The sequence below is a fragment of the Dromaius novaehollandiae genome, chromosome Z (assembly GCF_036370855.1).
Source record: "Dromaius novaehollandiae isolate bDroNov1 chromosome Z, bDroNov1.hap1, whole genome shotgun sequence".
Taxonomy (NCBI): domain Eukaryota; kingdom Metazoa; phylum Chordata; class Aves; order Casuariiformes; family Dromaiidae; genus Dromaius; species Dromaius novaehollandiae.
The window spans coordinates 35,960,068-35,981,692 of NC_088132.1; the positions used below are offsets into that span (position 1 = coordinate 35,960,068).

Sequence of the window (21,625 nt, forward strand, 5' to 3'; positions counted from 1 at the left end):
TTGAAGTGACTTGCCCAGAACCTCATAATGAGACATTGCCAGAGCCAGCATTTGAACTCCTGACTTCAACCGAACTTCAATCTTTTCTCAAAGATACAGATAATAATAAAAAAATCTTTGCATATATTTTACACCAAAATAAGCATTTTTAATCTTTCAGAAAACACTTCTCTAGTGACAGACTACTGTATATATTTTAATTAATAACATTAATTTCCATTACTATAATAGAGAGCCGATAGTCCCTGACTAAACAAATATCTTACAAGCCTGAAGCCCATAGAGAATGTTCTGTATATTCTATGAATTTTTGCAGTGCTTTATGTAAGATTTAGTAAATACATCTGATGGAGTGTGAAATTTACATTTTTCTGTCCTAACTTCTTTGCACAGCAGAATGATTTCAGAAAGAAATCTCCTAAAGAATTAGAGAAATATAAAAGACAGCCTCCTGTTTGAAATATTAGAGTACAGTTCCCTTCCAATATATATAGTAATAGACAAAATACTGAGAACGAAAAGTAATCTTAAGGACAATAGTGTTTACTGCAAGAAACCTGATGCACTGAAAATGCAGGTTCCATTGGCATTCTGCTTTGCTGCTGTAATATAAAATTAGGGCATATTTTCATAGTCATAAATATGAAAATACAACAGTACTATTTCTGATGAAAAATAGCTATTAATAAACCTAGTGTGACACATAACGATATCCTCTTTAGCTTCAGATATCGATTTCCGTCTTCCTTTTAAGCGTATCTCCTAAACACACTAATAGTTTGTTTGGTACAAGCTGGGTTGAGAATCTAGCTAGAAAAACACGTGTCCGTAGCGGCTGGAGCTGCATTTCTGCTCTCAAAAAATGCTAAAATTCTTACTGTTTATTGGTGCACTGGCAAATCCATGAATTACAGCAGAAAGGAATACTAAAGATGATTTCCTAATGATAAAGATTTCTTGGTTTCTCCAACAGCCAGTTATCATTTGACCCAGACCCAGCTGGCCATCCTGTGTGTTGCATCTTTACCAGATATCCAGTGTGACTTACAAATACTGAGAAAAACTGCCCAATAAATGTCATCATATAAGATTACTGTGTTTCCTGTAAGTAAAGTGTAATTCTATTTGAAAGTTTACCTATTGTTTTCTTGCAAGCTAGTCTCTTTAAAAAGGCCTAGCAAAAACCAGCAGAGTATCACCTTTTTTTGGTGACATGGAGACTGCAGATACCAAAGGGGCCATTACTGAATCTCCTTACTTTTCATAAATAGATTCAGTCCTGCTTTCAGTCTCCTAAATTGTTCTGTTGTGTATGTTTTTGAAAGTCATGAAAATGAAGCTGTATTACCTACCAACTGTTGATTTCTCTACTGAAGAAGTTTTTGTTGATGGCTACACAACATGAAGAAATTCATATGTATTTCTGATTTTTTAGTGTACAGTACTTCCAGATAAAATGTGCACTGCATTCTTTATGTATCTGAGTAACATGAAGTGAAAGTCTATCAAAAGTAAGTGGACTTTAGTAGTTAGATTACAATAAAATCTAATCGAATATTCCCCTTTGAAGAAAGAACAATGTCAACTATTAATTTCAATGATACGGACATAAATTAAGATTCAAGAATGAAAGCAGGACCCAGCTCCTTTTTAGTAGACTTAAACATTTACTCCAAGTAACTAAGATGGATTTACTATTTCTTTAAATTTATTCATATAATCTAAGGTTTTTGTTGTCATACATGGGCATGTTTGTTTTCTCTAACTAGTGTTGAACATTGATTCTGTGAACTGATTATACAATAGAATTTTTCTCTTAGGCACAGGAATTTGGTGCTTGGAACAATATATGAACTGTTTGTAATTATATGTTATCTTGAAAGAGATTTCTGGTTAGATAGCAGAGAACAGCAGAAAACAATAAGTGATTTCCTGAAGAAAAAAAAGGGGAGGGGTGCTGCTGATTTAAAACAGCTGTATTCAAAGAGCCAGAAGCTTGAAATTGCTTCTGGAACATGCATGAACATGGGGTGTTTGAAGATAATTCTCAGTTGTACTAATATATTTCCACAGAATAATTCTGATGATAGCCAACTAATGTGTTGTTCCATGAACAAAGAATTTCTGTACCAGATGTAAAAAGCTTGTTGGTCTTTATATATGGTCCTGTCCGTGTGTCAGGAATATATGGAGAAGCTACAGTTTAATTATTTCTAGAGGTACCTAGTAGGTGTACATCACCATATAGTTAAGCAAACTAGGTAGTTTAAGCTTGCAGTTCATCTCAGGTACTTGTTTGCTTTTTAAACTATGAAATTACATTCAGGCTTTGGTTTATTTGCTTTGGAAGAAATGATTATTTAAGTTTGGCAATGTAACCAGCAGTCCTATGCGCTGCTTACATTGCATTTGTATATGAATAGTCACCATTTGCTAATTATTTGGCTGCTACTTTAAATAAATAAATTAAAAAAAAAATCTGTAATTGCTGGAAATTAAGATGCTTCTCCCAACATTTTTTTCCCTCTTGCCTTCAAAGCATCTCATTGTTTAACAGAAAGTTGGTGAAACAGTAGATTACGTTAAATTCACACAAATACATAGAAGCCAGTTATATCTTTTGAGAAAGCAGGCAAAATATGTTTTGACTTTAAACTACTGTCCTGGGCTAGTTGCACAGAAAGTTTTTTATGTTATTTTCTAACAAAGAAACAATGCAGCCTATTGGCAAGCAGACACAGTCCTACACTGATGAAAGGAATGAATCAGATCATGAGATCAACTTGTACTGCACAGAAAGTTACTCAGAAAAAAAGCTGTATGAAATTGTTCTTACACAAATTTGATGTGTAGTCTGGTTGATGTGCTCAGTAAGCTATGGCAAGTCTAAACCCTTTCCCACACTGTCTGACATCGGAAAATAGTTGGTACCTGCACCTGACTCCCCAGTGACTCACTACACTCAGTCCCCTGAGCCCCCTTTTCTCACTACGAAGTAACAGAAATCTTTACAACTCAGGTGTGGCTCAGGATCAATGTGGCATCTTGAAATGCCACTGAAGGCAGTAAAGATAGTAAACACAAGCAGGCTTGGGAATCACAAACAGTTTTCCAATCAAAGCATAACTGTGATTGAGTTTACAGACGAAAAGAGAAGAAAGCAAGTGATTAAAGAGAACCAGTGTCAAATAGAACACTTAGGAGTGTCTTCTGCAGGTCTTTCACTATTCCCTTGCCCTGGATGTTTAGAGATGGCTTTGATCATTTACTCCACATAATTAAGAAACGATGAAGTTTTTGCCAAAGTCCTAATAGTTTTCATCCATTCATTTTTCATACAATCAGTGACTAACATGTGAGCGACGATCCTGCTAATTGCATATCATACCATATGATGTTCAATCACAAACATGAAAAAAGATTTTACTTTCTTTCCCCAGGTTGTAAACTCCCTTCTGGCTGAAATTCACTCCTGCCAGCATAAATTCTGCTTCAGAGCTCACATGATAAAAAGTTCAGAATACACTCAGCAGTGGCAGTAAGCAATAGCGATTTTTCTTTGGGCCAGAAGGCTTGTAGGCACTGCTGATGGCTCAAGAATAAGGAATCCTGGCCAGCAGAATGCTATACTTTTAACAGCTGGGAGATACAATTCCATACGCTCCCCTTGCTCTGAGGACTGATGTAAACCAAACTCATGCAGTTTAGTAATGCAATCCTTTTTCCGCTGAACCCCTGAATCAGAACTCATGATGGCAACCTGAGATGTCCTACTGAGGGCTGAACTCTTCCCAGTAGCTACACAGCATGAACGCACTGGAAAATTCCACTTGCACCTCTCTGGTGGGATTACAAATATCATTCAAGAGTCATTGTTTTCACACAACTACTGCTCAAAAGATAAAGCGTGCTTTCTTGTTCAAACAGGACTCCAGTGACTAGAAAAATTCCCTAGGAAGGACACAGTGTTTTGACACCTTAAAAGCTGCTGTGAGGCAGTACCTTACTCCTCAGTTTATCCAGTAGTTTTAAAATGAGTAAGGGTGGTAGAATCTGGCAGCAAATGTGGTAGGGACAAACACCTTTGAAACAGGTCACACTGTTCTAGTTGGAAGCATTTGCTGTAAGAGTAAGTTAATGTTGACAGCCTGATAGAAGGCATGCAGCCTCTTCTCCTTCGCAAGTTTCTCGCTTACTTACATGGAGTTTAGAACTGCATCTTTAATAAAATGGCAGTTAACTAACAACTTTTGAATCTCTTTCAACAAACATTCCCCAGAATGGGGCGTGGGGGGATGATAAACAGTGCTCCTGGGAATGGAAAAGTGAAAACGTTACACTAGAAATTAAAGCAAAAGCTAAAAATCCCAAAGTAGTTGAAATGCTCTGGGAATACAGCAGACAACTGAAAGGGGCTAAAGCAAAAACCGTCTCTACCACAAAGCCAAATGGAAATACTAGAAAGGAAGATGAACGGAAAGTCTAAATATTGGCAAATCAGTCTGTATTTGCTTTAAAGCCTGTATTTGAATGAGAAGGGAGAAAGCAAGTTACTTGATTGTGCTAAGTGAATTCAAAGATTATTACAGTCCTAGGGGGGGAAAAAACCAAACAAAAAAACCCAACCTTTTAAAGATATCCATTTCATATGAGAAAACAACAAGAGGGAGAAATTTGTAAGCTTTTGTAACACACTGAGGCTTAAAATCAAACATTCAGTTGCGGAGAGTTTGCGGAACACCTAAGTCGAAAACCAAACTCCAAAACTTAATGACCATTAGAAGGTCCCAATACAGTGTTAGAAAAAGCAATCAAAATATCAGAATTGACAGACCAGAACAAGATCTGACTGCAAGTGCTCGATGAAAGACAAGATGATACTAATTGGACTGGGTTACCAAACCACAACCTCAGAAAAATATGCAGATGCAAAACAAAACTGAAGAGTTCAAAGAAAAGTCTGCAAAATCAGAGAGGGATCTTGCAAGAGGCAGCATGAAAGACTGCACAAGGTGTGGAAGAAAATGCAAGCATAAGAAGTACCCAGACTATTTGGATAAAGGTATTCCATTTGTAACAAGCAAAAACATTTTGGAGGAAAAAAAAAGAAAAGAAAGAAAGAAAGAAAGAAAAGGACTGGATGTACCAAAAGAAGAAACAAGGTTCAATTATCTCATCCAGAGGGAGGCTATACCAGCATTCTGAGCAGAGACAATTCTGCAATAAACAACTATCTGTGGGAACCGTTCCAGATATCATCAGAAAGTGGAATGTCCCCATCAACACCAATGAAATCTTAACATTACGTGGATTTGAATGCAGGTTCCTGATTTAATGTGCCACTACAGACAAGAATTTCAAGAGACAGACAATCAACGGTCAAATCATAGGAGAATGACTTCTATTGTGCTACAGTATATATGAGCTACATTAAAGGTCATCCAAAATACTGAAAAGATAGTTTTGTTACTGTTTCAATTCAATTAAATGGAATTATAGAGTCAAGCCTGGAAACATACTTGAAATGAGATCTGATTAAAAAAAGTACTGTAAAAGAGGAATCCATGAAAAAAAGAATTGTGACAAAACAAAAAACACACTAAAGAACAAACAGAGCAGCTTCTAATATTTTATATTAAGAGATACTCAATGAAGTTTTAGATACCTGGTGGCTTAGATTTGTTTGCAGATGGTGGAAAAAGTACATACTGTTGAAAATTAGGATTTCCACTATCCAGAAGTAATATCATTACATACTGAAATCACTAAGCACTTAATCGCCAGTTAAAAAAAAAAAAAAGAAAGAAACTTTAGTTGCCAAACATGATACGTGACCATTGCCACCATAGATTGAACCACAAGTTAAAGCCTTAAGTGTAACTGTTTTGCAAAAGAACATACTATTTAGTAGTTCACCATGTTCAGGCTATCCAGAATCCTGTGGTAAGTAATGCCACAATAGCAAAACATATTAAAAAGTCCAGATCATGACCACTGATAATACAAGGCAGAAGTCCTTGAAAAAAAAACATACTAACATCTGACAAAAAGATGCTAACCTGAGAGTTAGTCTAACTGACAGTGTATCCTCAGTCTTAAATACTGAGCAATAATTTTTATAAACCTTAGGGGAAGAAGTATTATGTACAATAATTAGACAAAAACATACTATTATACAAAGAGAGTTATATGAGTTAGTCCTAAGCCACACAACAGCATACAAATTTTGAATTGCAAAATTTGGACCCCTTCGGAGGGGGCTCCTTTTTCATATTGCATGGCCAATAATCAAGGATACATAGAACTTCAACTTCTTTCACAAGAGATTTAAAAAAAAGAATACACGCCTCTAAATCTTGAAGAATATTGTGAAGAATGCATCAGGCTCTGGGGACTGAGCAACCATGCAAAGATTAAAACCCACAAATGAAGGAAGACGACTAACTCACAAAAGACCAACTCGGACACTAATTTTTGTGGTATTTCTGTTGTATTATCTGTCTGCAGACAGTTTTTCTCTAGTGGGCAGAGGTATAAGGGTGACTGGCCCAGTAGGAGTCCTAGAACCTAGATCTAACTTGTGTTAGATCACCATAGTTGCTGTCAACTGCACTAGCAGACTAAGAGTGGAGAAACAGGGCCCAGTTCCTGCTTCACAAGTACTTTTCTCATTCACTACTTAACCTTTTATTAAAGACTCCTCTTAGATACAAGTTCTGACCCAAAGTACTCCTTAATCACCATCCAGGAGCAAGAATTGCCTGAACATGAATTCCGTTCCTCAATCCATACACGGTAAAGCACATATTCAAGAGCAAGAAGGTGTTTTAAATTAGATTTTTTATTATTAAGTTAGAAGGCAAAATGAAAAACCATCTGTTCAGAAATATGTCATTATGTATTTTGTGACCATACTTAACTTGGCTCTCATTTCATGAGCTTATTTTAACTACCATTCTTAAATGAGCATGACATGTACAATCAGACTAAAAACATTTATAATTAAATTAACAATCTGTCAGAGAAACATCTTAAGTAAGTTTTTCTTAAAGCACAAATTTGCAGTGGCAGAGAGCAGATGGAAGGAAACTGCAAAAATTAGGTGTCATTGTGGCAAAACCCCACAAACTGCATAATAAGGACAAGAAGTTGTGAACTAGAAACAAGGCAGAGTGCACTTAAGAATAGCAGTTTCAGAGGCAGAACAACACTCGTGTTTGATCTTTTGAAATATCCTCCTGCAGTGAAAAAGACAAAAGGTTCTGTGTAATCTTTTAGCATTGTAGGTTCACTGACAAATTTTGACCATAAATGCTGAAAGTTTTATGAGCCAAGTTTAGATTTTTGATCTCTAGTTTTGGTTTATGCATCTCGATAATTAAAATCCAATTACAACAGACAATGTACAAAATACCTAGGTCGACATTTTTAAAATTCTTTTGAAGCACTTAAAAAAAAATGTGATAAGTTGGAAAGTAATGCAAAGCACACTATTACTGCCTATTCAATCAAAGCAATTTCTTCTGCAATCCAATGCCAGCAGTAAGTTGGTTATTATAAATCAGCCTCCTACGTGCTATGCCTATAAAACAAAACTCTTAAGTTGTAACCTGTGGAAGACAATCATACCTCCAAAAATGGTTGTGCAAGAAAGACTGCACAACCTGCAGTTTAGGCCTCCTAGTTCATGGTGGTTTTGATCACCAAGAAGATGGTGGCATAGTACAGGATAAGAAAGACCATGACTCAATATGATTAGAATTAGCTATTCAAAAATTTAGGAATGGGAAATGATTTCTAATGTCCCATTTTAATCTTCCCTGGGGACACATTAAGCAACTACTGAAGTGATTAAACACTTGTAACAAGCTGCACTCAGGTGCTGTAAATGTTCCTGCAATGTACATTTTTTAAGAACAGGTTAAATACACGTCCCCTGCAGATAGGTATACTTGATTCTCTCTCAAGTGCAAGAAGCTTAGGCTTTATGATCTCCTAGATTTCTTTGATTCCATGAACACCTGGGAAAATCAAGTTTTCAGTGAAGCAGCTGGAGAGGCAAAAACTGGGGAGATGTGACATTAAAAGCTTTGGATGAGCAAATCAGGCATATACCCTACCTGCTCCCACAACCAGTATCTTGGGCTCGCAGCTACTGAGGCAGTGCAGGAGAGACCTGGAGCGGACGTTGAAGTTGAGGAAAGCCACCACACAGCCCAGCTTGGCCAGTCCGAACCACACGTGGACGAAGTCCGGCTCGTTGCCCATCAGCAGGGCCACCGTGTCGCCCTTCCGCAGAGCGCCGTGGCGCAGGAAGACCTGGGCCACCCTGTTGCTCCTCCTGTCCACGTCCCAGTAGGTGTGCACCTTGCCCTCGTAGATGAGGAACGGCTTGTGGGGCTGCCCCTCAGCCAGCTCCACGAACTTGTCCAGCACGGTGACAACCCGTCCGCGCAGCCGGTAGGCCTCCACGCGCAGCCCGTACGTCAGCACTTTGAGCAGGTACCTCAGGTCGGCCCAGAAGTAGGGGAACAGGAGCCTCTGGACGAGATGCAGCGACACGACGCCAGCGGCGGCGCCCGGCACCCAGGCGGGAAGCATCGGGGCGGCGGCGCGGCGGGCCCGGCACGCCGCCCCCTCCGCCCGGGCGGCCGAGAGCGCCGCGGGGGCCGCCGCAGCCGTCAGGGGCTGCGCGGAGAGCCCGGAGCCGCCGAGGCGCCGCCGCCCGCCGGGCAACAGGTGCGCAGGGGCGGAGGCAGCCGCCGCCGCGCCCCAACCGCCGCCGCGGCCCCCGGCGGGAGCCCCCCGCCCTCCCCGCGCAGGGCCGCGGCGACCCCTCGCCCCTCCCTCGGGCCTCGCGGGCCGCTGCGAGCTGCGGGCGAGGCGGCGGCGGCTCCCGGAGCCGCTTGCCTAAGCCGGTCGCTCCTGCCTCCGCCGCTTCACCCCGCCCCCGGCAGCCCGGCACGGTGGGTGGCTCCTGGGGAAGGCGGCGGTGGCCGTGCGGGGGGCTGCTGAGAGGGCGGCGGCGGGCGGGGGCGGTGTGTGTTACCCGTAACGGCTCCGCCGCGGCCGTTGGCGCAGGTGCGCCGTCCTGCGCTGAGGCGGCCGGTGGGGCGCCCGCTGCCACCCTCCCTGCTGCCGGGCCCGGCCAGCCCGTCCGTCAGGGACTCGGGAGCGGTTTTAGACGGGCGAGACCCACACACCTCGCCAGGGTCCGGGAGATGCCTTCACAGTGTACCGCACAAAGGTCTTTTTTTCTCTGCAGTCCCTCACCCCAACACCCATTTGCTGTGCAGGTGCCAAAGGGAAACCTCTGGCAAGGAGCAGTCAGTGCCTGGACATGACGTTGGCCCCACTGCTGTTCTGGTCTGTCACCTTGAGGACATCCACATACCGCTGGACCCAGGCGTCCACTGCGGTTGCCCTTGGTGAGTCACACAACGTGTGGTGTTTGTGTGGTTTAGCGCGGCAGAGCCAGGAGCTACGCGGACCCTGAGAAGCTGAGGTCACATTTAACAGTGACAGCTTCTCTGCCCCTGTGTTTGTCACAAAAAAATTGAAAGCGTGACTCTACTGCCTCCTTTATTTTAAAAGTGTAGACACTATCAAATGCATCTATTTACAGGATATAAGTGTATTTTTGAATAATTTTGACTTTCTGGAGTCAGGTCCATAGTTTCTAAGGCCTGGCAGTTCACAACATGAATGCCTCTGCACTCTCAGTTCCTTTTCCACACCTCATCTAACTGTTCACATCACAGGTCTGCCTGCTGCCAATATTACACCAAGACAACATAGTCCAGAACTGGTGCTCCCGAGTATTATTGCAATACCAACAAGAATGTACCTCTCATCAGTTCAGCTTACACTTGATATTGAAGTTTTCCTCCTCCCAAAAGAGATTTTCTTAATTTTGAAATCTGAATGCTCAACAGTGCAGCCCTTGTTTCTGTTGTCTTCTTCAGGTACTGAACCAGCCTGCCATGTGATTTGTGCACTTTGAAGTTTGTCAAGGGATGTCTTTTTCTCTGGCCAATGAAGATCTTTATATCCCAGAGGATACATCTTCCAGACTCCTTTCTTAGATTTTATGAATAGAGTTATGGGAATCCCATAGCTGAAAGAATGTGCTAACTCTGTTCTCTAGCACAACTGACAGTAGAAACCCTGAGCACAGCAAAGCCCAACTAATAAAAAGAACCCATCGGTCAGCATACTCTTTCTAGAATCCTGCCTTTCTACTTCTAGACAACATCTTGCAATTTCCAGTTCTTTTTCCTTCCGAGTACTTGTGCTTCCACTGTCATTGCATAACAGCCCTGATCTTTCTCTACACTCATCTGATATCCCATTCATCCAGCCTGCATCTAGCCCATTAGCCCTGTCATTCTGCTAAGTCTCCAGCCATTTTCTGTTCCTTCCAGTCTACAGCTTTTCTCTCCTCCTCTGAATATCAGTCATTCTTCCAGCCTGTAAACCAGCCTATACTATATTGCCTTTCTTATGAAGGCAGAGACAGTTTGCATATCACAATTTTGAATGTTCATATATTGTAAATACATATGACAGTTATGGTATTTAAACATTACATACAATAAGTGAACTACATGAATTTTTCCAGAGACCTTATTCCAGTATTTATAACTTACTTCAAACTAGGGAGTTTTTCTAACAAAGCTTTCTTTCTCTAACCTTTGTGGGTTTCTCAGCTGGCCCAGGTCAAATGTAAAACAAATTTTAAAAAGTATTAAAAATGTGACTTATTTTGTCACTTTTTGTCTCTGTAGGTAAATTTGCTAGAATCATAGAGTTGTCAGTGCTTGTTTTTTTTCCTTGTAAATGTCCTATCCTCTACTCCATTTTCCTCAGATTCCCCTTTTCAGGGTATGAATCAGCATTTTCTTTGGGAGAAGAACTTTATGAGCTTCATAATACTTCATGAAACACAGACAAAGGTTGTTTAATGATGAGAGTGGTACTGAGCTGGGTTTTATATAGGTAGTGTGATGGTATTTTTGCAGCAGTTTTAAGGCACATCTGACTCATCTGCTTTTATTCATACAATACCAACACTGGCTGCAAGCTTTCATTTTAATAAAAGTGAAGCTTGCTGGGAAGACATACAAGGTAAATATCCCCTTGAGATTGTCCAAAACTACTAAGTGCATTTAGGTATGCCAACTGTTAAAACAATTAGATAATACCCCGTCCACATTTTAAGGATGCTAAAAAGGTAAACTTGAGATTACCTCAAAGTAAGTGTCCAGTTTGTTCAAATTCCTAAGACAAAAACTGGAATAAAAAGGGAATAGAGGTGAATATTTTTGTTAGATGAAATACTTCAACTTTCTGAATGTTGTTGAATAGAAACTATTTTCATTTACAGTGTACAGCACTTTCACACAGGCAAGATTTGAAGGGCTGAGGATGTAGAAGCACACAAAATGATAGTCAGGTATTTAATTTTTAATTACTTATTTACACTACATAGCATGGATCTTTTTAGAATGTTTTCATTATTCACAGAAAGTCCATTACAAGTGAAATTGAGACTTTCTTTTTAACGGTCTGTCAAGTTTGGAAGATGAAAGAATTGGACTGAAGCCTGGACTAAGCATTTTATTTAAGAAAAAAATCTTAATTTTAGTAACATTAAATGCAATTGAATCCTGTAACATGAACAGCTTTCCAGAATATAACTACTTATTAATCAAAGACTTAAGTGTCAAAATTGTCATACACTATATAAAAATGTCCTTATACTCCAGCAGTATCCCAGGAATTGCCCAGATACTGGCAAAATACTGGCAGAAAATGTCAAACACCTTTGCAAAAAATACACTCTTTTGTCTGAAGTCATATTATTACACCTACCATTGTCAGATTCATTAAAAATCTATTTGAAAATACAGATTGTCTTTTATCAATAACAGGAGTATTTTCAAGTAAGTAAAAAGCATGTTCTCCTCTGCTATGTCTGTACTGTATGACTCAAGCCAGAGCTCAGCTTCATACTCCCACTTATTAATATGATTTGAGAAAGCTTTCCTCTCTTGCCTTGAAACCCAATGATCATAAGAACTGTCTTGCCTGAGCTCTCCTATGTCCTGAGAATGGAACAACAGTATCAGGGAGAAAAGTGGACTGAGGTGCACCAGTAGGTAGGTGAGTAGTAGTAAGCAGTAGCCTCTCAAACCGCTTTTCAACCCTAAGAATGCTTCTAACTCCTTCTTGAGGCCTTTCTCCTTTCTTTCATTGCACAATCAAACAAACTGTATTAAATAATGAGTGATCTTACTTTGTTCAGCTCCACTGTGGAGTCAGTCACTTTAGCTCAAAACTCTAGTTTTGACTGACTTGATTGTAAAGTTTTTTAATTCTAGGCTAACTAATCAGGCTATGATGTGAAGAAAGGGAGAAGAACAAATAGCTATTCTGCGTTCTCAGCTCACTGCAGTACTGTTATTTTCTGTCTTAATCACTGAGACTGAGGCCTGATTTTATGAACAAAGTACAGACATAACATTATTGTACAGGTCCTGTCTGGGCATCCATTGGAAACAAATTCAAGCAAATGAAATAATGCAAGATTAGAATATAAATAGATTTGATAGCTTTTCAAAGGGGACAGTGACAGTAGGCTGGTATTTTTATATTGATGTAGAGTCTATATAATTGTAAGGTGCAATAGAGGTACCTGCTTCTATATTGTATATTGCATACATTTGTGAGAAGTATATGAAGTATAAATTTATAGGAAGACAACAGTATTCAGTTTTTTAGCTGGTCTGCATCACTTCAAGACCAACCTTCTGTGAGACAGATTTTTAACTTGCTCGTCTTAGGTGAATGCAACTTCCTGGGCCAGTGTTTTCATTTAAAAACATTTAAATTTAATAAATGCTACAGTAACCTCTACTGTAAAGTTTTTTTGTTTAGATTCACATGGTTAACTATATGTATAAATAATACACAGTGAAAGGGAACGCGCACTTTATAGAAGATACATGCTTAAATGTTGCTTTGAAAGAAGATGGAGGGAGGCTGAAAGATGCTTACATTTGTAAGAATTACCTTGAAGAAGGCAGAGAGGAGAAGGGAGACATTCTATGGTGTTGTACAGAAGCAGCAACCAGAAATGAGAACAAAAACATGGAAAGAGTCAGAATTGTGAAGAGTTTTGGTTATACAGATGAGAATGAAAGGAAAGAGCAGTAGGTAATAGGTAGCTGATAGAGCACAAAAGGAAGACAAATACAAACAATAGTTTGTATTCGAGTGAGAAAGATGCATTTTAACTATACTGTGATCTAGGAATCAGACAGGCAAGTAAGCAGGAGATTGCATTAACTAAGGTGACTAATGACTACCACATCACCAAAGACATTAGCCATAAGAACAGAGAGGAATAATTTTGTGCTTCAGATGTTATCATTGCTGCCAATCCCAAAGAAAAGAAATGATGAGCCAGATCCCAGTATAAAGTCTCTGATACTCTGAAATACGTAGTTTTAAAGGAGGACTGTGGTTTTGTGATCTCTGTGTTGTCTCTGTTCCTCTCAATTGTGCACAGCAACTATTTCAGTCCTCTGTACTCATCCAAGTTTTTCTTTGTAAAAAGTAAGCATTAATTTCCTCTCCCCCTCCCTCAAGGGAGAGGGAAAATTTGTATGGCATATGAATTGGCTTTCAGTAGTTCTCATTTGCTGAGAGACTAGATAAGCTGAGACAGTAGATTTCAGTAAAAATAAAAATGGCCACAATATAGGTAAACTATTACTAGAATTGGATTTGATCCCTGCCTGTGCCACAGAAATCCCATGTGATATTGGCTTAACCATTTATATCCTCTTCAAACTGGGGGCTATTTAGCCATGCTGTATGCCTAACATTACTCTTTAAGACCTCCAGACTCTTGGGTTTGGTGGCTACTCACACAACTATAGATGAAGACATCAGGAGCCGTATTTTACACATGATGCTAAATGGAATGGTGAAAAACAGGGCTCTTAAAGATTTGTGGACACATTTGACTAACTTTTCCCTGGGGGATTCAGCTTACCCTAACTTTCAGTGTCTGCAAGGTCAGTGGATGTCCACATGCAAGTGTTTGGTGTAAGCTTTCACTGTAATTAAGGGAGATCACTTATGGTTAAGAGAATTGTCACTTATTTGACCAAATGCTGATGTCTAATTTAGGATGAGGTGAAAGCTTGCTTGACTCTCCTGACTAGGTCTCCGCTATGACAGAAGTATAAGCATGCAGCTTCTGTGCAGGCATTGTATGCAGCCAGGGCTTGAATCAGTTAACCACAGCTACACATCTTGTGCTGTCTGGATGCCTTGTAGATAGATGCCTGATCTCCAGGTGACTCCCCAGAACATACTGAGCTCATGTCATATTTGCTAGTCTCTGATACCTCTGGCATCCCAAATTAGCATTAAATGCCCAGGTTTAGGTGGCTGAGACTAGCCCCTAAGTTTAGGGCAGCTGAATCTCGCATTCTATATCTTGGCTTTCTACCCAAAGGACAGCTCCATCTTTTCACCCAGTGGAAAAATATGCACATTTAATGTTTTCTGACATAAATAGCATAAATTTGAAAGGCTCATGAAGAAATCAAAATTGTCTTTGCTGCTGGTATTAGCTAGCTGGCATTAAGCATAGCATTAAGTTTCTTGCATGCATTGGTCAATGTGTAACACAAAATGCTGAATTGTTAAGTGAATATCAGCTACTATATGCATTGAATAAGCCATAGTCCTCTGGGAAAAATTACATGTAACTATGAAATTAAAGTTATTAACATAAGATGCTTGCAGGTGGTAAATTCATGTTGCATAAAAACCTTAAGTTCAACTCTAAGAAGATTATTTACTTAAAACATTTAAAATAAATAAGAGCCCAAAAGTGTAATAAGACATTTATCCATTAATCACCTTCTTGTAACATTTCATGAGCTGGAGTATATTTTACTCTTGACTATGTAGAACTCGCAACAGACAAATCATTGAGCCTTGAATTATTTATTATGCTATAATTATTCTGCTCAATTTCTCTCCAACAGAGAGAGATGGGCATTTTGATGCCCAAGAATATAGTATGACCCAATAATGAAATATAAAGGAGTTGTAATTTTTTCTGATGGAAAATTTTTCTTGTAAAATGTGATTAAATAAAGCTGAAACAGAGTGAAGGAAACAGCTTCACAATGTGGGAATAGTCTTGCAGATTGTTCACCACTAGAGAATTCTTTCTTAGGATCTGTTGAATCTTTTGCTATTTTAAAAAGATAGTTACATAATATATACTTTTCATATAAAAATAAATATTTCTTGCAAATGCAGTTTCCAACTCCCCACATGTCACTAATCAGTTATGTTTCTATTAAAGTAAAATAATTTTGTCTTTAAATGTCCACAATTTATATCTAGTAAAGTCCTAGGATTTAAAACTAAAGAAATAAGCAAATCTGGAATGAATGGCTGAATAATGGTAGAGAGATTCTCTCAGAGTTTTATCTGAACAGGTCTTACTAGGATTACATGTACCCTAGTAAAATATGCAGTTTGTTGAATAACCAAGATTGTACGCTTTCATTTTATTTGTATTTTGGCTTTTCCCTAAAAAAAATTTTCCTGTCTGACAAACATTTTCAATAGCACATCTGTTGATTTGCAAATCTTTATGCTACATTATTTGACCCTTTCCTATTGCGCATTTGCATTTCAGAGGGACATAGTAATGCAAATTAAAGATGGTTGGTGAAAGACTGTCAGGCACTGAAATGCAGCTTTTCAGTTAATCAAAAATTACATTATAACAACTTTAAAGCATATTGAAGATTTGGAAAACCTGGCTCATACTTAAGATAGGATGGTGTCATGCATGGCTATTCAAATCTGCACTAAGATTTCTTTAAAGTTATGTGCAACTATACTTTTACATGAAATGGATAGAAATTGATCCTGACTATGTGGTGAATATACTATAGAAAGTATAAAAGCTTCTATTTTAAAGACATTTACAATAGAAAATGATTCATAAGCAATTTTTTTGCAAGATTCATCAGAAAATGTAAGGCTTGCAGCAGTAGAAAAACATTACGCAAGATCATTAGGGAATGCATGCATCTTTGGGGTTTGGAGTTTGTATTTTTATACCAATACTTACTGTTTGTCCTGTAGTTGCTATATCATTTGAAGACCAAACAAGACCTTAGAAAGAATTGGCAATCCAAAATCAGATTAAAGCAGAATCCAACATTTCTGTCCAACATAAACAACATTACAAGGAAATATCTGTAAAGGTGTCTTTTCAGTAAGGCAAAGTTTGTACAGATAAGTATTTTATTAGACAAAATGATGTAGCTGGAATAGAGAGATAATCTTTCAAGCTCACAAGCCTTTCTTTAAACCTTTCTTTAATCTGAAACACAAACAGCAGATTTCAAGTTAATGGCAGCTATGAAATACTTGCTCTCAAGTTTAATATAATTGCATTAGAGTGTTTGAGAAGAGATGGAAGTGGCACCTTTTATTAGTGTGAAAAAAAATACACCTCGAAAAGTCTCATGGTCAAGTCAGTGGGAGATGCACTGATTTATACATTAGGTGACATTATTCTATAACACTAAACTTCTATAGACCCCAGGTAGGAAAAGATAACTGCAGAAACCCAGGATCAGCTGGCAAAATGGAGGCAAAATTTACATCTCAGTTTGCCTTTGCTGTAGAAGGTTGTGAATGTATGTAGCAGCAGGGAAGGGAGATGGGAGAGATTCTATAGTGACTACCTGCTGTAGCATTTTGATTTGTAGCATATAACACAAGCCTGTTCGTGCTCTGACCATTTCTATAAACATACATACTATATAGGGGACTATACAAGCCTTGCTATAGAATTTAGCATAAATAGTCTACTCAGGGAAAGAAAATGGCCCATTATTTATTTCTTACTTCCTGAACAGTTATGGCATTTGCACCATGATATGCCACTTTATAAGTTGCTATGGAATTAAAGTACAGATATTATTGTGACTGTATGAATATAAGAATAGAAGAGTGCGCTTGTGTTCTGAATAGAAGTAGAATTGAGGAGGTCAGTCTTCCACAGCCCTTCTGAATGACATTTACCCCATTGATAAGTAAAACTATTTTCTCCTTCATGACTAAGCAATATAAATCAATTCAGCAACACAAAACTATCTTAATTTTCTAGTCATGTTTCATAAAGCAGTATTTCTTAAGCTAAATTACTGGAATATTTAGCAGTAATGCTGAGCCAGCCACACAAACATTAACTCTTAAGTTTGGGGATGTGGAAATTTGGGAAACTGAGCTGGTTACTCACGTTAAAGGTATCACAGGGACCTGAGGAGGTAAAGACTAGGGTTGTTACAGTGACAGAAGACATTATAGGTGGTTTCAGTCATTGCAAAGCATTAAATGGTCACAAAGCCTCAAATCCATAGGAAATGAAAAATCATGCTGTAGCATTTTAGGATGCTCAAGTCACTCATTATGGCATGTCAACACTACAGACTTGTCAGCTTTTCTAGGATGCGGGGAAGTATGGATGTAATTGTGTTAACAGAAGGCCTTACTGTTGATAGAGTAGACCATAAAAATGTACATTATGTATTGTGTACTAATATCCTTGGAATAAGCTTTAGTAGTAAGTCAGTTTTGCTAGTATAAGCTGTGTTTATACTAGGAGATATTTGCTTATACATTATGGCAATTTATTCAAATTCCAGTAAAATTTAGCCATAACTTCTCAGGGAATCAAGGTGTACTATTCAGATTTTCTTGCTCCTTGAACCGTTTTGTTGGCTGCTGAAGGAATGAAGCTTACAAGTTTTTCTTTGGATCCCCAAATACAAAATATAGGCAGTGGGTTCAATTTCACTATCATCCAGAAATGATCCAAATGAAGACCTGATAATCCACATGTATAAACACCACTTTTTTTGCGTTTACTTGTTAGTTTATACATTTGAGATGAATTAATATTAATGGCATGGAAGAGTTTCACATTTTACTAATAGACTCAGGCAAATGTGTTTTCAGTATTACTCCCCACACAACTCATTAAATATAGCAAGTAGTACCTGATCTGTAAAAGGGACCCTAACCTTTGACTCTTGGAGACAGCTAATCATTTGTAAGGAAAGACCGAAAGCACTTCTAAAGAGAGTTAACTTTGAGATAAAGATCTGAATCTGAATGTAACCCCTATAGAAAGGGAAAGATTAAAGAGTATTCTGGGGAATGCATACCTTACATCTGAGACTGTAAGAAAAACCAAATCTTTAAAGTGTGGGGAAAGCCAGAAAGATGAGCTGAACACAAAAACAGATTTTGTTTTAGGATAAAGCACTGTTTTGGTTCCTTTAAGTATTTGTTGATTGTTAGTGAAACTTGGCTTGCATTTTAGGCAATTTCAAGGTACCTAACATACAGGCATTCCATTCCCTTTCATTTTTGGCTATCCTTATAATTTCTGTTCTAGACTAAGAGTCTAATATCTCAATACCTTTAAGAGGTGTCAAAACATACTTTTATTTGATCTTACCTGTCTTGGAATAGGATAACATAGCAGTCTAGCAGGAAAAGTAAAAGTCTACCAGTGATCACTAGGCAAGTTTTCTGAGACATTAGCCTGTGTCAAAATACTGAGGGGTACATCTGAGACCTGACGGTCCCAAGGTAAAACTGTAGCAGTGAGTAAATATGACAAATTCTAGCTCTAATAAACCATCTAGCTGCTTAGCACTTCCATTGCTTTTCTGCTTTGTGGGTACTTGCTAGTAAAACCAGAGTTTATTTTTGAGTCACCCATTAATTCTAATCAGGATGTTTTCAATAGCTACCAGTTGGAAGCATTCAATCTTTATTAGCCTGTTGAATTTCTAGGTGAAAGTGCTTTTGGAATTATCCTTCAAAGGACTGGAACAGGGTGTTTGCCTCCTGAGCCTTCAGGCATGCCTGAGATCGTTTTCAACTTGCCTCTGTTTTCCCAGCTTTCATGTTTCCATCATGAAGTTAAAGAGTATGCCAGAGAACATCTGTCATTTATTTGTTCTTTCATTATTTTGTACTTGAATTGATTGCATTAGAAGTTTTACCTGACATTCAAGGTGTTATTCTTGATGTTAGCAAATATAGCAGATTCCCACCCCCGCCATGGCTTCTTCTTGCTAGCAGTACTTTCCTGTACATAAACTGCCAATTCTAAATCTGTCAACACTTTTTTTTTTTTTAAGAGATCACTTGCACCTTACACCCAACACCATTTTCAGAAATACTTTGTCATCATGGTATAACTGGACTGTGTGATAAAATCCTGGTTTCTGTGAAATCAGTGGCAAAAAACTTACGCTCAGTTTTTCAATTTTCCTCTCCTCATATGCTCTTTGTTTTCTGGAAATGAAGAGGGGAAACAAGTCCTTCAAAAGCCAGAGAGCCATCATACAGTGAGCCAGGGGAGAAAAGAATTTTAGGTAGTATTTGGGCTTTTAAATAACCCAAAGATACCCATACCTCTCTACACATGCACAGGCCATTTCTTCTGAATCCTTATAACTACAGTCATTTTGCTGCATGGGAGACTCATTCCTCAAACATCCTCTACCTAGAATGTGATTGTAAAAAAACATGATTGTAAAATGTGATTTCTCTTGTAGTGTTCTGCATTAAGTGTTTTTTACAGCTAATAGTTTCTGGCACACCAGAATTTCAAGCTTGCTTCAACATGCTCATCATTTTCCCCCATTTTTCTTTCCCCTCCCCCCAAGCATACTTACTCTGAGAGGCAACCAAAGAAAGAGCTGCCTACTTACATTTCTGTAGTTGAATTTCACGTAGCCAGTGTCAGGGAGCAGCAAGAGCAAGCTTGCTCAATAAGGCAGGGGAGACAAGCCAGATGCCAAGGGGTCCCCAGCACAGGCAGCACCCTCCCTGACCAGGGAGCAGTTTCATAGCAGCTAAACACAGCAGGGTCTAGGGGCCCATCAGCAGCCTCAGACAAGGCAGGGGGATGAATCTGGTCCAGGGAGTCTAGTCAGAAGAGGAGATTGAAGGTAGGATTAGAGACAAGGATACCATAAAGCCCACCCAGGAGAAAAGACAGCAGAGTGTGCTTCCTGAGCTTAAATAGAGCTTCTGGGCCCATGGGCGGGGGTGTGTTATGAGTGGGGGTCCCAGGTGAGGCACATCAGGGCCATTAAGACCAGTTAATGCTGGCAATGCCTGGCAGCCAGTTGGGCTATTGTGTTATTTTTGTGGCATTGTTGTGGCTGCCTGGGCCTTGATTCTTGGAAGTCCTAAGAAGCTCCAGCACCTGCTGATTCCAGCTGGAGCCAAAAGTGTTTACCAGTTTTCTGAGAAGTTTTTCTGGAAAAAAAATAATCTTTCATGTTCATTTATGTAACTTCTCATATGCAGTGTAGATGAGATCTGTCATATGCAGCCACCTTGATTGATAAACCTCATGAGGCTAAAGAAAAACAAGATGACTCAATCGGATATTTTAATGTCATTAACTTTGCATTGATTTGATCAAGTCATTACTACATGCACAGAAAATATTTTTGCATGTGTACATGTCACTTCATGGTGTTTCTAAACTGTAGGCCATGAATATTTCACACAAATTAGCCGTTTCCAGTATCCAGCTGCTTGGGGTGTGTCTGTGTTATTAACTGGTTATCTTACGAATAGGAAGATAAACATGTAGGTATCTCCAAATGCTAGCTTGGCAATAAAAGAAAAAAAAGTGGTAACAACAAGGCAAGTATAGACACTTATGAAAAATCAGCATTACGTGAGCAAGTAACTATGCTCTTGTTTCTCAAGGGGATTTTCTTGCCAAAATCTTCAGTTGGATTTAGTTTAATAACTTTTTATATCTATGGGAATGATCTTGTTGCAAAACGTAGCTTTCATGCCAGGGTGATGAAAATGTAATTTTCAAGGATATTCCTGTGTGCAGGGACCAAATTTTTTTAAAGGACTTACTGTATTGTACATTAGCACCCTGTTGTACAGTATCGTACACTAGTCCAATAACCACTTAATAAATGGCCTGGTTTTTCAATGTTACTAATCACAACTTTGTACTCCTATCTCAACTTACATTGTTCAGAGTCCCCCTTACAGAATAAATATTAGTGGCCAACAAATTATTAATACATTTTGAGATAATCCCATTTTGTATTTGCTCAGCTGGCATGCTGTCCACTACATCTAAGGTGCCACTGTGCTGACAACACTGAACGTTCTTTATGACGTGAAATAGTTGACAGTTTATGACCAAAAGCAGAAGGGGTTCAGGAGGCTCTCCACAGATCAGCTGGAAATACAAAGATGTACAAAGATGACCAGCCAGCCATATGTCTGATGGGAGTGTTTGTGGTTAGTACATCTTCCTACCTTTCAGTCTGCCTGTGAACCATGATAGCTGCAAAATAACAGCTTGGAAAGGTGAGCTTAAGAGTTCCTTTTGCAGTTGCTACGGCAGGAGATCCCAAGGTAGGAGAGTTTGTGCCTGATTAGCTTTCAGAATAAGCAAAGCAGAGAATTGCCTAGTTGGGAGAACAAAAACACAGCTTGCAGTAGTAGT

At 39.0% G+C, this 21,625-nt stretch overlaps 1 protein-coding gene and 1 long non-coding RNA gene across 5 annotated transcripts in view; one reads left to right on the top strand and one right to left on the bottom strand.

The window, feature by feature from the left end:
- LOC112992373 (long-chain fatty acid transport protein 6-like) overlaps window positions 1-8,875 on the bottom strand; it is a 41,042-nt gene extending 32,167 nt beyond the window's left edge. The window contains exon 1 of one of the 2 annotated variants that reach the window (XM_064502178.1): window positions 8,121-8,875. In XM_064502178.1, coding sequence (XP_064358248.1) covers window positions 8,121-8,601 — 481 coding nt within the window. In that variant the 5' untranslated portion in view covers window positions 8,602-8,875. The remainder of the gene's footprint in view (window positions 1-8,120) is intronic. The other variant, XM_026115386.2, reaches the window with a different exon arrangement.
- Window positions 8,876-9,267: 392 nt separating this feature from the next.
- LOC135324864 (uncharacterized) overlaps window positions 9,268-21,625 on the top strand; it is a 61,136-nt gene continuing 48,778 nt past the window's right edge. For 2 of the 3 annotated variants that reach the window (XR_010386103.1, XR_010386102.1), the window contains exons 1-2: window positions 9,268-9,428; window positions 9,966-11,455. This is a non-coding gene — a long non-coding RNA (uncharacterized LOC135324864). Of the gene's footprint in view, window positions 9,429-9,965; window positions 11,910-21,625 lie in introns of those variants that run through there. The other variant, XR_010386101.1, reaches the window with a different exon arrangement.